General features: G+C 39.7%; 1 protein-coding gene across 1 annotated transcript in view; it reads left to right on the top strand.

Annotated features, from left to right (window-relative positions):
- STX17 (syntaxin 17) overlaps positions 1-14,052 on the top strand; it is an 82,959-nt gene that overhangs the window by 17,018 nt on the left and 51,889 nt on the right. Inside the window, exon 4 of the mRNA XM_006864746.1 lies at positions 13,036-13,101. Within this exon, the coding sequence (XP_006864808.1) occupies positions 13,036-13,101 (66 nt within the window). The remainder of the gene's footprint in view (positions 1-13,035; positions 13,102-14,052) is intronic.

Genomic DNA, 14,052 nt, shown 5'->3' with positions numbered 1-14,052 from the left:
TTTGCTATTGTTTCTGGGCTAAGATGATATATTCTTGTTGTTTTGATATGCATCTCTCGAGGCCTGGTGTGGCACTTTGCGTTAATGTGCTGGACTGCAAAGTTGTTTAAGCCGATTGGAGGTTCAAGCTCACCAGATACTCCTTGGAAAAACTATACAAGATTGTTATGGGTCAGAACTGGCTCCATGGCACTTAATAACAACAACAACAACGGTTAATATACACAGGGTCACTGTGAGTTGGAACCTACTCTACAGAACCTAAAAACAATGGATAATGAAGGATCCCTAGTGGCACAGTGGGATAAGCATTGGATTGTTAGCCAAAATGTCAACCGTTTGAACCAATCAATTGCTTTATGGGAGAAAGATGAAATCATCAGCTTCGGTAAAGATTGACAGCCTTGGAAACCCTAAGGAACATTTTTACTCTGTCCTTTAGGGTCTCTATAAGTGAGACTTGACTCAGTGACAATATGTTTGATATTTTAGGGGGATGGCTAAGGATCACGGACATTTCTTCAGGTGTTTGTTCACCACCTAAATGCCATCTTTGGTGGAGTATCTATTCGTGCCATCTGCCCAGTTCTTAATTATTGGGTTGTTTGCCTTTTTATTGTTGAGGTATTGAAGTGTTCTATAACATTTATAGATTAATCCCTTGTCAGATGTTATGCCTCCCCACCCCCCAATATATTGACTCCCTTTTAGTTTTTTCTAGAAGTCTTTTCTTGTTTTTTTCTTGATGTACCTAAATGCTGGTTTTTAAAGAGGCCCCATTCATCTATTTGATCTTCTGTCTGTACACGTTTGGTTATGTATGATAGCTCATTTATGCTATAAATTATCATTGTTGTTGTTAGGTGTCATTGAGTCAGATCCAGCCCGTAGCAACCCGATATAGCATTTCTAAGGAATGGCTGGTGAATTTGAACTGCCAACCTTGAGGTTCAAACTAACCTTGTGGTCCAGTGCATTATCCTTATTGTTGTTGTTAAGTGCTATTGAGTTGGTTCTGACCCATAGTGACTCTGTGTAGGGTTTCAGAGGAGCAGCTGGTGAGCTTGAACCACCAACCTTGCAGTTCAAATGTCTTTGCAGTCTGGCGCCTTAACCTACAGTGTCACACTAGGACTTCATTATCCTTCTTAGGGCCCTAAATTTACTATCTTGCTTTTCTTTGATGAGCTTTATATTTTTAGGTTTTTCATTTTGGTTTTTGCATATGGTGTAACACCAAGCGATCCCACTATTTGATATGTATCTTAGAGAATAAGAACTAGTAACAAATAGACACATTCACACCTAGGTCCTGGTGTGATGCTGTAATGCGCAGACTGCAAAGCCATTTGAACAGCAAGGATGGCAGTTCAAGCTCACCAGCTGCTCCTTGGAAACTGTATACAGGGTTACTGGATTACATAAAGAAAAATGTGGATTCAGGATTGGAAGAAGGCTCATTAACAACCTGCAATATGCAGATGATACAACCTTGCTGGCTGAAAGCCATGTGGACTTCAAATACTTATTGATGAAGATCAAAGATCACAGGCTTCCGTATGGATTGCATCTCAATGTAAAGAAAACAAAAATACTCACCACTGGACCAATAAATAACATCCATATAAATGGAGAAAAGATTGAAGTTGTCAATAACTGTATTTTTCTTGAATCAATCATCAACACTCATGGAAACAGCAGTCAAGAAGTCAAATGATGTATTGCATTAGGCAAACCTGGTACACCAGACCTCTTTAAAATGTTGAAGAGCAAAGATGTCAATTTAAGGACTAAGATGCGCCTGACCCAAGCCATAGTATTTTCATTAACTTCATATTCATATGAAAGTTGGATAGTGAATAAGGAAGACCTTAGAAGAATTGATGCATTTGAGTTATGGTGTTGGAGGAGAATATTGAAGTGCCATGGGCTACCAAATGAACAAATAGATCTGTGTTGGAAGTGCAGCCAGAGTGCTCTTTGGAAGCCAGGGTGACCGGACTTCTTCTTTCATACTTTGGACATATTGTCAGGAGGGATCAGTCACTGTGGAAGAATATTATGCTTGGTAAGGTGGAGGTTCAGAGTAAAAAACGAAGACCCCAGTGAAATGTATCAGCACAGTGGCAGCATCAATGGGCTCAAACATAGCAATGATTGTGAGGTTGGCCCAGATTTGGGTGTGCATAGGGTCACTACGAATTGAAACCGACTCGGCAGCACTTATAACAACAGCAACATGTTCATTGCAGCATTAATCACAAAGAGATGGAAATAACCTGAGTGCCCATTCATGAATTCATGGTGAACAGACTATGGTACACATATACAGTGGAATATATACAATAGTAAAGGATAACAACAAACTCACAAAACACTTTGTAATAGGAATGAAACTGTCCTTCACAAAAGGACAAATTCTGTGAGAGACCATGACTATCAAAAGTTACTCACACAGAGAAACACAATTTGATGGCTATATGAGGTAGCTCTGTGGAGAAGAAAGAAATTCACTAACTAGATTATGTTGCTGTTATTGTTGTAGTATTGTGTCAGCTCATACTCACAGTGACTCTTCATAGGATTTCTGAAGGCAGCTGGTGGGTTTCAACTGCCAACCTTGTGGTTACCAGTCCAGCACATATTAATTTAGATGCAGGGAAAGGCAGCATATGTTAAAGGTGTGATCTGTACAATATCTTTAAGGCTAAGGAAGACACCGAGAGGTGCCCAAGATTTACAAAAAACAAAGGCAAATACCCACTCATGGTGGTGGCGGTTATGTGCTCAGGAGTCAATTCTGACTCATAGTGACCCTGTATAGGGTTTCCAGGGCTGTAAATCTTTATGGAAGACTCATCTTTCTCCCACAGAATGGCTGCTAGTTTTGAACTTCTGATTTTGAAATTAGCAGCTGGATCCATAACCACTACTCTATCAAAGATCTCATCATAGTCTTTGTAAATGCCCATGAAATTAGTTGGTTCTGATAGGTCTGGGAAGGAAAAGATGGGGGAATATGCTGATGGATTGTATGATTCAGTTGTGAGTGATTAACAACAGAACTAATTGTGATTGGTCAATTTTGCCATGCTGCTGGGAATAAAACATAACACCATTGAAGAAGCAGGGCCAGAAATCTAGCTATCATTGAGGAAAAAGACCCAGGAGTAGAACGTGTCCTTTGGACCCCAAGATCCCTGTGCCTCGGACCTTTTTGACCCAGGGACAGAAAGCTGTGACACTGGAGGAGTGACAAAGGAACAACAGCAGTACCAAGAACTAGAGAACAAGCCACAATAGTGCGTTTCCCAGCTTACAGAGCAAGGAAAGTAGAGTGACATTGGGCAGGAGGTTAGCCTGCAGAGTGGGGTGCCTCCAGTCACTTAATTGGAGGAGCTTGGTTTACTTATCCATGAAGCTAGAGCAAATGCTTTTGGGCTGAGGCTGACGGAGGAGCAGTGTGCCATTTGTGCATTTATCAACAGAACTTAAAGAGCTTTGTACCATTGTTGGATCAGGGCAGAGGCCAAGGGCCCTATGGATGAGAGACCAAGGACCAAAGAAATGCATAACTGAGGATATGGTTCATGAGAGGCTGTCCTGACAGAAGCAACTGTGCCTAGTACAATCCTCAATTGTGACCTGTTAATATCCTTAATAAACCCCATCATTGTGAGTATGGAGTTTGTGTTCTGTGTGGCAATTGCAATGAACTATTGAACTCAGCTGAGTAAAATGGTGCCAGATAGATGTTTTCCCCCAATTTTATTTATTTATTTTTTGTAACTGATATATCCTTTTCTAAATTTTGTTTTATTTTATCTCCTTCCTTGGCACTGCACTGACACAAAAATACCTGCTAATAAAAACTGCACAAGTTACAACATTGAAAAAGAGGTAGCGTAATCGCTGATTTTTATTTTTATTGGTTTAAAGGGCACAAGACCCAAGCTTACCTAAATTGGAAAGACAAATATAAATTTTATCAAATTCTGCATAATTGGTTATGCTCAAGTGTTTCTCTGCAGAGCATGAGGTTGTGAGGTAGGAGAGAGTTCTATAAAGATCCTCCTTTAATTTACTCTACCAAACTTTATCTACGAAGAACCAAGGCAGATCTGCTTGGACTCCTATTGCTCAGAGGGAGTTATAATGATCGCCGATCTCAACAGGGATGTCTCACACAGCATGTATCCTTACAAGCTTGGACCTTATTTTCTCTCCAGTGCCCTTCTACATCAGCCGCTGGTTTGAGGATTAAACTAGGTATCTAAAATCATTTGCTGTTGACTTGATTCCAACTTATAGCATCTTATGCGTTCAGAGCAGATCTGTTTCATAGGATTTTTTTCCCCCTCCAGGAAGAGCAACTCTAAAGTTTTTTTTTTTTTTTTTATGTTTTCAAAGTACTCTATGTATTTCATGGAAGAGAAATTTTCCAATGGATTATGTGAACAAGAATATATATATATAACATCCATTTCATAGGGTTTTTATGAAATGTACATTTCATGAACTTTTTAGAAGCAGAATGTCAAGCCTGTCTTCCAAGGCACCTCTGGGTGCATTTGAACTGCAAACTTTTCAGCTAGTAATTGAGCACTAACCTTTGACACTACCCAGGGACTGTTGTCATTAAAAGGTGCTCTGATGGTGCAGTGGCTTAAACATTGAACTGCAAAATGGGCAATGCAAACCCACTAGCTGTTTCTAGGGAGAAACTTGAGGCAATCTGCTCCTATGAAGATTTAAAGTATTGGAAACCCAAAGGAACACTTTATTGTGTCCTAAAGGAGCCCAGACCAAGGCCACTGTATTTTCAAAAACTTAATTTGCATGTGAAAGTTGGACAGTGAATAAGGAAGACTGTAGAAGAATTGACACTTTTGAGTTGTGGTGTTGGGGGAGAATATTAAAAGCACGATGAGCTGCGAAAAGAACAAACAGATCTGTGTTGGAAGAAGCACAGCCATTCAGAATGCTCCTTGGAAGTCAGGATGGCCAGACCTGGTATCTCATACTTTGGGCATATTATCAGGAGGACCAATCCCTGGAGAAGGATATTATATATGGTATTGTTGAGGGTAAGAGAAAAAGAGGAAGACTCCCAACGAGATGGAGCGGCATGGTGGCAGCAGTAAGGGACTCAAATGTAGCAACAATTGTGAGGTTGGCACAGGCTTGAGCAGTGTTTCATTCTGTTGTGCATAGTGTCGCTATGAATTGGTACCAACTCGATGGCACCTAACAACAACAACAACATAGGAATCCTGGTGTGTCACTGTAGAATAAACACTGGACTCTAAAGTTGGTTTGATTAATAAGGTTGGTGGTTCAAATTCACCAGCCGCTCCTCAGAAACCGTATTCAGGGTCACTATGAGTTGGGACCGACTCAACAGTACTTAAAAACAACAACAACAACAACAATAGAACTGCTCTTAGAATCCAATAGACGGCATTGGCTTTGGATTTTTTTACTTGTTTGGTACTGTTAAATTGATTATGACTAATAGCTAGTTCATATAATAAAGTAGAACTGCCCTTATAGGGTTTTCTGGGCTGAAATCTTTACTGGAGCACATGACCTGGTCTTTTCTTTTGCAGAGCGCTTGGTGGGTTCCAACTACCAACTTTTTAGTTAGCAACCAAGCATTTCACAATAATGCCCCACGTTTGGGGCCCTAGAGATCCCTATTTTCTTTCTACCACTGGCATAGTATTTAGTTGAATCCTGAATTATTTACTTAGATGGAGGCAATGAGGAGTAGAAAACCCACTATACCATTGTCTAGACTCAGGTTTAATAGGTTAATTCTCCACTGCTCATTGAAATTGGAAATGGACACTTACTTCTTGATACTGACTCACTTCTTGACTTTTTCTGTGTCCCCCAAAATAGAACAGTAAACAATTCAAGGGTAGGTTGGTTTGGTGTGACTTGCTGGCTTGGTGTTTCACCTAGTATCTCATACCACACACCTACAGTTCTATTTAAATAACAATTATCTCACACTGAGTCAGGGCAAATAATGAAGCTAACTGCAGATTCATTTCAACCCCCAGTGACAGGGAAGGTCAAAACCTCTGGGGAAAACAAATAACTCAGCTTCTCTCAACCACATAGGTCCATAGGTCCATAGGTCCTTCAGCATTGCGTTTTATTACACATGAGAACCTTGATTAAGATGTAATCCTGAAATTTGAAGTATTAGCATTCAGCTTTCTTGGCTAATGTAAGATAGTAGACTTAAGCGTAGTTAATATGACTGGTAAGATAGATGATAAGCTTGGACCGCATGTTCTTTGTTTCATATTGTGTGGTGTATGGACTTGGGGGTAGAGTTTACTATGTATGCTATTAGTATGTGGCTGAGGAGTAAAGAAGTGTATTCAATAAGTTGGAGGGTTTTTGTTGTTGTTGTTCATCTCAGAGTAATAATGGAGGAGGCAGTCCAGAGCTGTGGTGGCATCTCAGTAGTCATTAACGACCCTGGCTCTTTTCACCTCATTCTGCCGTCCTCAGCTGGTTTGTGTTGTATGTAAGATGGCTGTTGTGTTGCAGCTAGCACATTCACACATCCACATTCCAGTTAGGATGGGATAACCAGAACTGTATTTCAATTTCCAACGATAGTTTTCCTCCCAATGGTGTCTGTCTGTGTCTCTCTTTTATTTATTTATTTTTAAACTTTTTATTGCAAATTGAGTGAAAGTTTACAGAGCAGATCATCAGTTTTGCATTCATATACTTCGTTTCATTGCAATGGTTATAATCCTAGCGCCATGTACCATCAGTTAACACTATTTGCCTCTATTTGCTGTAACTCTTGCATTCCTGCACGTGTCTTCTGCTACCATCATCTTTCCTCTGCCAACCTCCTCCTTGTTGTAGATTGCCCGCCTTGTCACCCATGTTAACATGTGTCTACCTTCTAGCCCTTGAATAATTTTCCCTGCCCTCCCACCCCTGGTAGCCATCGTCATTTCTTTTCCTTTGAAAGAGAATCCTGCTGTTGTTTCTTGTGTAGAATATCATCTCTCTCTGTGGTACATTATTTTCATGTCTTTGTTTTTCCTGAGCCCCCTTTTTTTCTTTCTTTTTTTTTTTTTTTAACCTCAAGTTGTCATGTTATAGGTTTTCCTAGATGGCTGTTGATATGTATTTGAGTGCTGAATGAAAGGTGTGTGTGTGTGTGTGTGTGTGTGTAGGTGTGTAGCAGGGTAGTAGTGAGGCCTTGTCGAGTGGAGGGGTGAACAGGTGAGCTTCTATTTTAATGGGGAACCACCAGATGTCAGTATCTGTAGGTCTTATTAGTTCTTCAGTTTCCAGAGAACAAACCTCCAGGGAGTATTTACTTGTAAGACGTAGTAGTTTTGGCAGATGTGGGAGTAGGAAGAATGAGGGGGAATATTGTATAAATATTCTAACTGGCAGGGGAAGGGAAAAAGATGGGGGTTGGAGGACACCATCTCACCTGCCTTTCAGAGGTTCCATATTGAAATGTAATTTTTCGGTATGGTATTAGGTATCTGATCCGTGCCCTCAGCAGTGTTTGGTGTGGAGGCATCCCAAGCTTCTCTAGTTTAACCTCTCCAGAGGCTGTGGCCTACGGTGCTGTCTTCCACCAAGACTGTAATCTCTTCTACAACTTCCTTGAAAAGCAAGCAGACACTAATAATAATAAGAGTGGGGGTTGTTTCAGTTGTTCAGTGCTGTGTCTGTCATCTCATTTAACCCTCACAGCACTCTTGTACGGTAGACATTATTATTGTCTTCATTTTTCAGATGGAAAAACAAACTAATATGATGACATTTTACTTGCTTAAGGTCACTGTGTTAGTAACTTTGTTAAACTTCTAGTATTGTGTTTGGAACATGGTGGTGGTGGTTGTGTGCTGTGGAGTTGGTTCTGACTCCTAGCAACCCTACATAGGGTTTCCGAGGCTATAAATCTTTACAGGAGCAGAAAGCCTCATCTTCCTCCCACGGAGTGGCTGGTAGTTTTGAACTGCTGACCTTGAGGTTAGCAGGCTGACTGGTAACCACTACGCTACCAGAGTGTGGCCCTAATACATGTCATTTGAATGAATTAATATACGTATGCTAGCATAGAGCCTAAGAGTGTATCAGTTGTTTTAGAAGTCACTTTATATTGCTGTCTCTATTTTTATTGGTTTTGTAATCAACTAAATAAAATCCATGTAACTTTTTGTATGAACTGCAGTTGTTGCAATTAGAGCATACCAATTTCTTGTATGTGTCCAAGTGCTTTTTTTTATTTCAATTCAGGTTTTGTGTTTATCATTATTAGGTTTGTTCTTCTTATTGTATGGAATTGTAATCTTTCACTCATGTTAATTATTCCTTCTAGTTAATGTTACCTACATGCATTTGTTGTTTCAAGTCACTGGTGAAATTGTTGGACAGGAACGGCACAGAGCATACTAGTGTACCGTCACCATTTCTCTTTCAAAGTCTCACAAATCACCCCTCTACTAATCTAGTATAGAATCTTCTCAAAGATTTACATTAAGATCTACAGCCTGCAGTGTCTTAAATATACTTCCTTTTGTGAAAATTGGGTCAATATTTGCTGGTCTCTAGGAGCCTTCCCAATTCTCCACAGTCCCTCAAAGATAAGCAAAATGTTTCTCTGACTGCATTTGCAAAGTCTTTTGGTTCACTCAAATGTAATTTCCCTGAGCCTGTTGACATGAATTCGTTTGAAGTAACTAGGCTTGCTCTTACTCTTTTTTTGCTTTGCATTTTCTTCTTAATCATGCTTATTGTAGACTTTTCTATTTTGAAGATCATTTTTCTCAATAAAGATGGAGGTAGGAAAAATGTGGAGTTAAATGGTTTTGCGTTCTCACCTACATCTATCAACAATATCTATTCCATCTGTTGCTACTTTTCAAATATTCCTTATTGTTCAGATCCCAGCTCACTTACTCCCTATGGAGTATGCATGCCCTGATGTGTTCCATCTCCCCGCAGAGACAGACACACCATCTTCACACCGCACTGAGCAGATCTTAAGGTTCACGGATTTCATATTTACTGTTTTAACCATTCATGGGACAACTATAAATGTCCTTGATCTTTTGAGAGTTTCAATTGTAAAAGTAAAATGTTCCTCATAGGGTTATTGTGAAGCTTGATATTATATGAAAAACAACAATAACAACAAAAATGCCCGTACTACACATGTAAGGGTAAGGAACTCTGGTAGCGTAATGGTTACGAGTTGGGCTGCTAACCTCAAGGTCAACAGTTCGCAACTACCAGTCATTCTACAAGAGAAAGATGAGGCTTTCTGTTCCTGTAAAGATTCATAGCCTCCGACACCCTCTACAGGGTCGCTATTAGTTGAAACCAACTCCACAACACATCACCACCACGTGTAAGGTTGATACTTGGAAATGGGTTACTTAGTAAGTAAGGTTGTTGTTGTTAAGTGCAGTCGAATTGGTTCCTACTCATAGCGACCCTATATAGGATTTCCAAGGAGCAGCTGGTGAGCTTGAATCACCAGCTTTGCAGTTAAAACTGGCTTTGCAGCCTAGCTCCATAACCCACCGCGTCACACTAGGACTTATAGCAAGTAAGGCAGCTGTTAAATTTTAATTGCAGGTAGTGTTTATAGTGACTCAATTTCCATAACAACAGTACACAATGCTGTTACTGACTGGACAGCACTTACCAACATCAATAACAATATAACCAGCAGATCATTAGATTTGGATCTCTAATTTAAATGTGTATAATACTTATTTTGGAGTCCAGGTGTGGCACTGTAGGAATAGCACCAGACCACAAAGTCAGTTTGAACTGCAAGGCTGTTGATTAAAACCCACCAGTCACTCCTTGGAAACGGTATACAGGATTGCTATGAGTTGGAACTCACCGACACTTAACAGCAACAATACTTATATTACAGATTATTGTTGGTAAATGAAGATTGTTCTTGGTAAAAAATATTAGTTATTACATAGTGATCTGAATCATAATGAAGGTATTTGTAGTTTTAAATTGGTAACTCAGTAATACTATTCTAGTAGTACATAAGTAGAAAAAGGTGTGAATTACAATATGACACGTTATATTTAGCCATTGCACTGATGCTAGGGGTAGAGATTAGTGAAAAGTTTACAGAGGGTTAATTCTTGTTGCCAAACCAAATGAAGAATATCTGAAGGACCTAGATGTCAGCAGTCTGAAGAAGAGAAGGCTAGTTCTAATACCATTCTTAAAATTCCTGTCGACATGTAAAAAAGATTAGAGTTATATGCATCTCCAAGGTCAGCAGTGGGACCAATGGTGAAAATTTACAGGGAAATGGATTTAGTTTAGCAAAAAGAAGAACTTTTGGACACCTGCTTATTAATGCAACAAACGCACATTTTTAGTAGTGTTTTAATAGACGCAAAGTAGCTGTCTTTCTCGGATAGTATGTTGCGGTTTTCTCATGCTTTCAATGCTTCATTTATGTCTTTGATTATTTTAAATATGCATATTTTTTAGTTCCTTTCCAGTGCTGTAATCTGAAGTTCATTTTAGTTGTTTACACAGTTTGAAGAGTGTTTCTTCTTGTGTTATATAATTTTGGATTGCAAGCTCACGTTCAGTTGGGCTATGCCTGTGGGAACTGTGGTAAGGTTAAGAGGTCCCTGGGTGGTGCAGATGGTTTGTGCTTGATACTAACTGAAAGGTTCGTGGTTTGAAAGGCTTAAGTATATTTCTAAACAGGATGGGATTTGGATTTATTTTTGCTTTGTTCCTCAGGATTTATCCAGAGGTAACTTTTCAAAATACCATTAATTTTGGGGTTCCTAGATCTTACAAGTTTAAATGGAAATTTAAACCCTAAGCGGTGGCACTATAGGATAAGCACTCAACCATAAGGTCGGTTTGAACCACAAGACTGGCAATTCAAACTTACCAGCCACTCCTCGGAAACCCTATACAGGGTCGCTATGAGTTGGGACTGACTCGCGACAGCAGTTAACAACAACAAACACACCTAAGATAGGCATATAGTTAGGAATTCTCGGGAAAAACTTCTTTATTTTGACCAAGAATCCCAGCCAAGATAGACAAGGTTTCTTATTGCCAATACTGATGGATAGTTGTTTTTGGTTTTAAGCACATTGTGCTTTTGAGCTTATAGCCCCTCATGTATCCTAGCTTTTTATCATGAAGCTAAATTCCAGTGCATCCCCTCCTCCCTGTTTACACCACAGGTTTCTTCTGTTGTCTTCTAATAGCTTTTAAAGTCTCAAGCACAGTAGCTCTAAGACCTTCACCACCTCACTCCGCCTCCTGGTCACTATCAGCCTACTGCTCTGACATTCAGTCCTGCCTTCTGTTTTGGTCCTTGGGGTTTTTCCCAAAGTTTTTACAGGCACAGCTTTGTATTTAAGTGGATGTTTATTTCCAAGATTTTTGTAGCAGGAGGGAAGATTTCAGTTCATTTTACCTGTTAAAGTGCCAGAAACAGAAGTCAAGTCTGGATAATTATAAAGCAGATTCCTGCCGTAATCCATTTGTAGAATGAAGATATGTTGATTGGCCTCTAATATCTCAGTGTTGTTGTTGTTGTTGTTGAGTGCCCTCAAGTTGATTCCGACCTATAACGACCCTTTGTAGGGTTTCCGAGGAGCAGCTGGTGAGCTTGAACCACCAACCTTGAGGTTCAAATGGTTTTACAGTCTGGCGCATTAACCCACAGCGCCACACCAGGACTCAATTTTGTTGTTGTTCAGTAACGTGGAGTCGGTTCCAACTTATAGCGACCCTGAACAGGGTTTCCGAGGCTGTAAATCTTTACGGGAGCAGAAAGCCCCATCTTTCTCCCGCAGAACAGCTGGTAGTTTCGAACTGCTGACCTTGCGGTTCACAGCCCGATTCGTAACCACTACGCTACCAGAGCTCGGGGGAGCATAATTAACCATCAGTCCAAAGTTGGTTCCTGTGAAGTGACGGTCAGACTACCTTCACTCTTTTTACCAATTCTGACCCTAGGTGTCCCTCCCATGAAACTCTTTACTTCTCTGTGGGGTTCAATAAATGGATACAGTAGCTACACAGAATTCACAGATCATATTCATGATTATGGGGTTTATTACGAAAGTACCAGGTTTCAACTCAGGATCAGGATCAACTTGGAAGTAGCAGGAAAAACTCAGGAGACCGGACTAGTTTGTCAATCAGGACAGCTTCCACATGAGCTCTCCGCTCTGTCTAGGCCATGCCTGAAGGCAGTCTGCCTCAGTCATGCTTGAATAAGTGTTACTAGCTCGTTCACTCCCCTGACAAGTGCCCAGAGACACTGTGTTTGTTGGGGAGCCTCCTGCCAGCAGGCACCAAACTCACTCTGTTTCCAGCTCTTGGTGTTGGGGAGTTACCCCTCAGTCTCTGATAGATTGGCTCTTTTAAGCCTAGCAGGATAGCAAAATGGAGTCATCCTCTTGGTAGGCCATAGACGGCTTATTTGCATAGTCACTGTCCAATCCCTCCAAGAGGTTTACACAACATTTGCATGGTCCCAGTCAACCATTCTGTGGAAATTCTAAGACCATGGCCAGAAAGGCCATATGAAAGCAATTCACTGCACCACACCGGTTCTGTGCCAAGCCCTTAGCTGGGTGTTAGAAATGCAGTGTTATATGAAATAGACATAACTCCTACTTTCTTGAAGTTCAGATTTCAGTGAAACAAACATACAATTATATTTAACTGCTCAGTTCAGTTAGTTAGTGTTCCCTAGCTTTGATTTATCTTTGTGCACCTTCCAATTAAATCTAGTTGGATAGATAATTTGCTCTAAAAGAAATGTCCAATATCTAGTCTCTAGGTACATCTTGGAACCTTATCTTACTGTTCTCCAAGTTAGCTGCCACTGATAAGTCACTTTCTGCTTCAGCTGCTATGTTTAATATTGGGTAAGTGAATGGGAATTTTGTGGTAAACAGAAGCATTCGCTGTAATGACAAATAATCCAATACTTTCCCCCTTTCTTTTGTGTAGTATCAGAGGTGCAGGATCTGGGATAAGTTGCACGAAGAACATATCAATGCAGGACGCACAGTTCAGGTAAGGAGATCATTGTTTCTGGAAAATCACTGAAAACGACAGCCGCAAAAAAGCTTTGCTTAAAGACAGCCTTAAAAAAGGGTTGTGTTGCTGAATTTTCACACATATAAGGGGGCTTCAGTGAGTTTGTGTAAAAATGGAATTAAAAGGTAATAAAAGTGTTTCTATGCATTTTTGAAGTCTCCTCTTACTTTTAACTATTTCCTTAAAGCTGCATTAGTAGCAGGAATTACCAGATAAAACGTCATGTGTGTTTTTAAGGGTTTGATTCCTATTATCAAATTTTCCTCCAGAAGTGATGTATCAGCTTACATGTCGCAATCAATACATTTCCATAAAACTTGACCAACAACACTTGTATTACCCATTTTTCCAACTTTTGCTAATTGGTTGATTAAAATAATACTACTTTTTTGTTTGAAACTGGATTTTTTGCTATTGTTGCTTTGAAAGGTGCACCCTGGATAGTAATAGTTCTTTCATGAATTGTCTGTTCTTGTCCCTTACATATATTCTATTATGCTAATGTTTTTGTAAGAACTCCTTAGCTGAAGGTACCAACCTTTGCCTGTAATATATATTGCAAATGTTCTTTGTCAGTTCATGATTTTAGATTAATTAAAAATATATTTACATAGCTTAACAATCTAAATACAGTTAAAAGTTGATCGTGCTCTACCCATTTCTATTTCCAAGTCCTAGGTAAAAGAAACTTTTCTGAAACCTTCTGACAGTTTTCTCTAGGATTTACTTCCTTATTCCTGTGTGTATTGTATAGACTGGTATTTCTTAATGAATCAGACTGGGCATTATCTTTTCACTTCTTGCAATGATAGGTAGAAATTGAACTTCCCACATTGCTCTCTTACTTCTTTTTTCCCCAATTAATGACAGATATTGTACATTTTGGCTAAAGTAGTAACCAATATCTCATTATTTTTATTATGAAGA

This window comes from Chrysochloris asiatica, unplaced genomic scaffold, assembly GCF_000296735.1.
Source record: "Chrysochloris asiatica unplaced genomic scaffold, ChrAsi1.0 scaffold00069, whole genome shotgun sequence".
Lineage (NCBI taxonomy): Eukaryota > Metazoa > Chordata > Mammalia > Afrosoricida > Chrysochloridae > Chrysochloris > Chrysochloris asiatica.
This window is presented reverse-complemented; position numbering and strand designations above follow the sequence as displayed.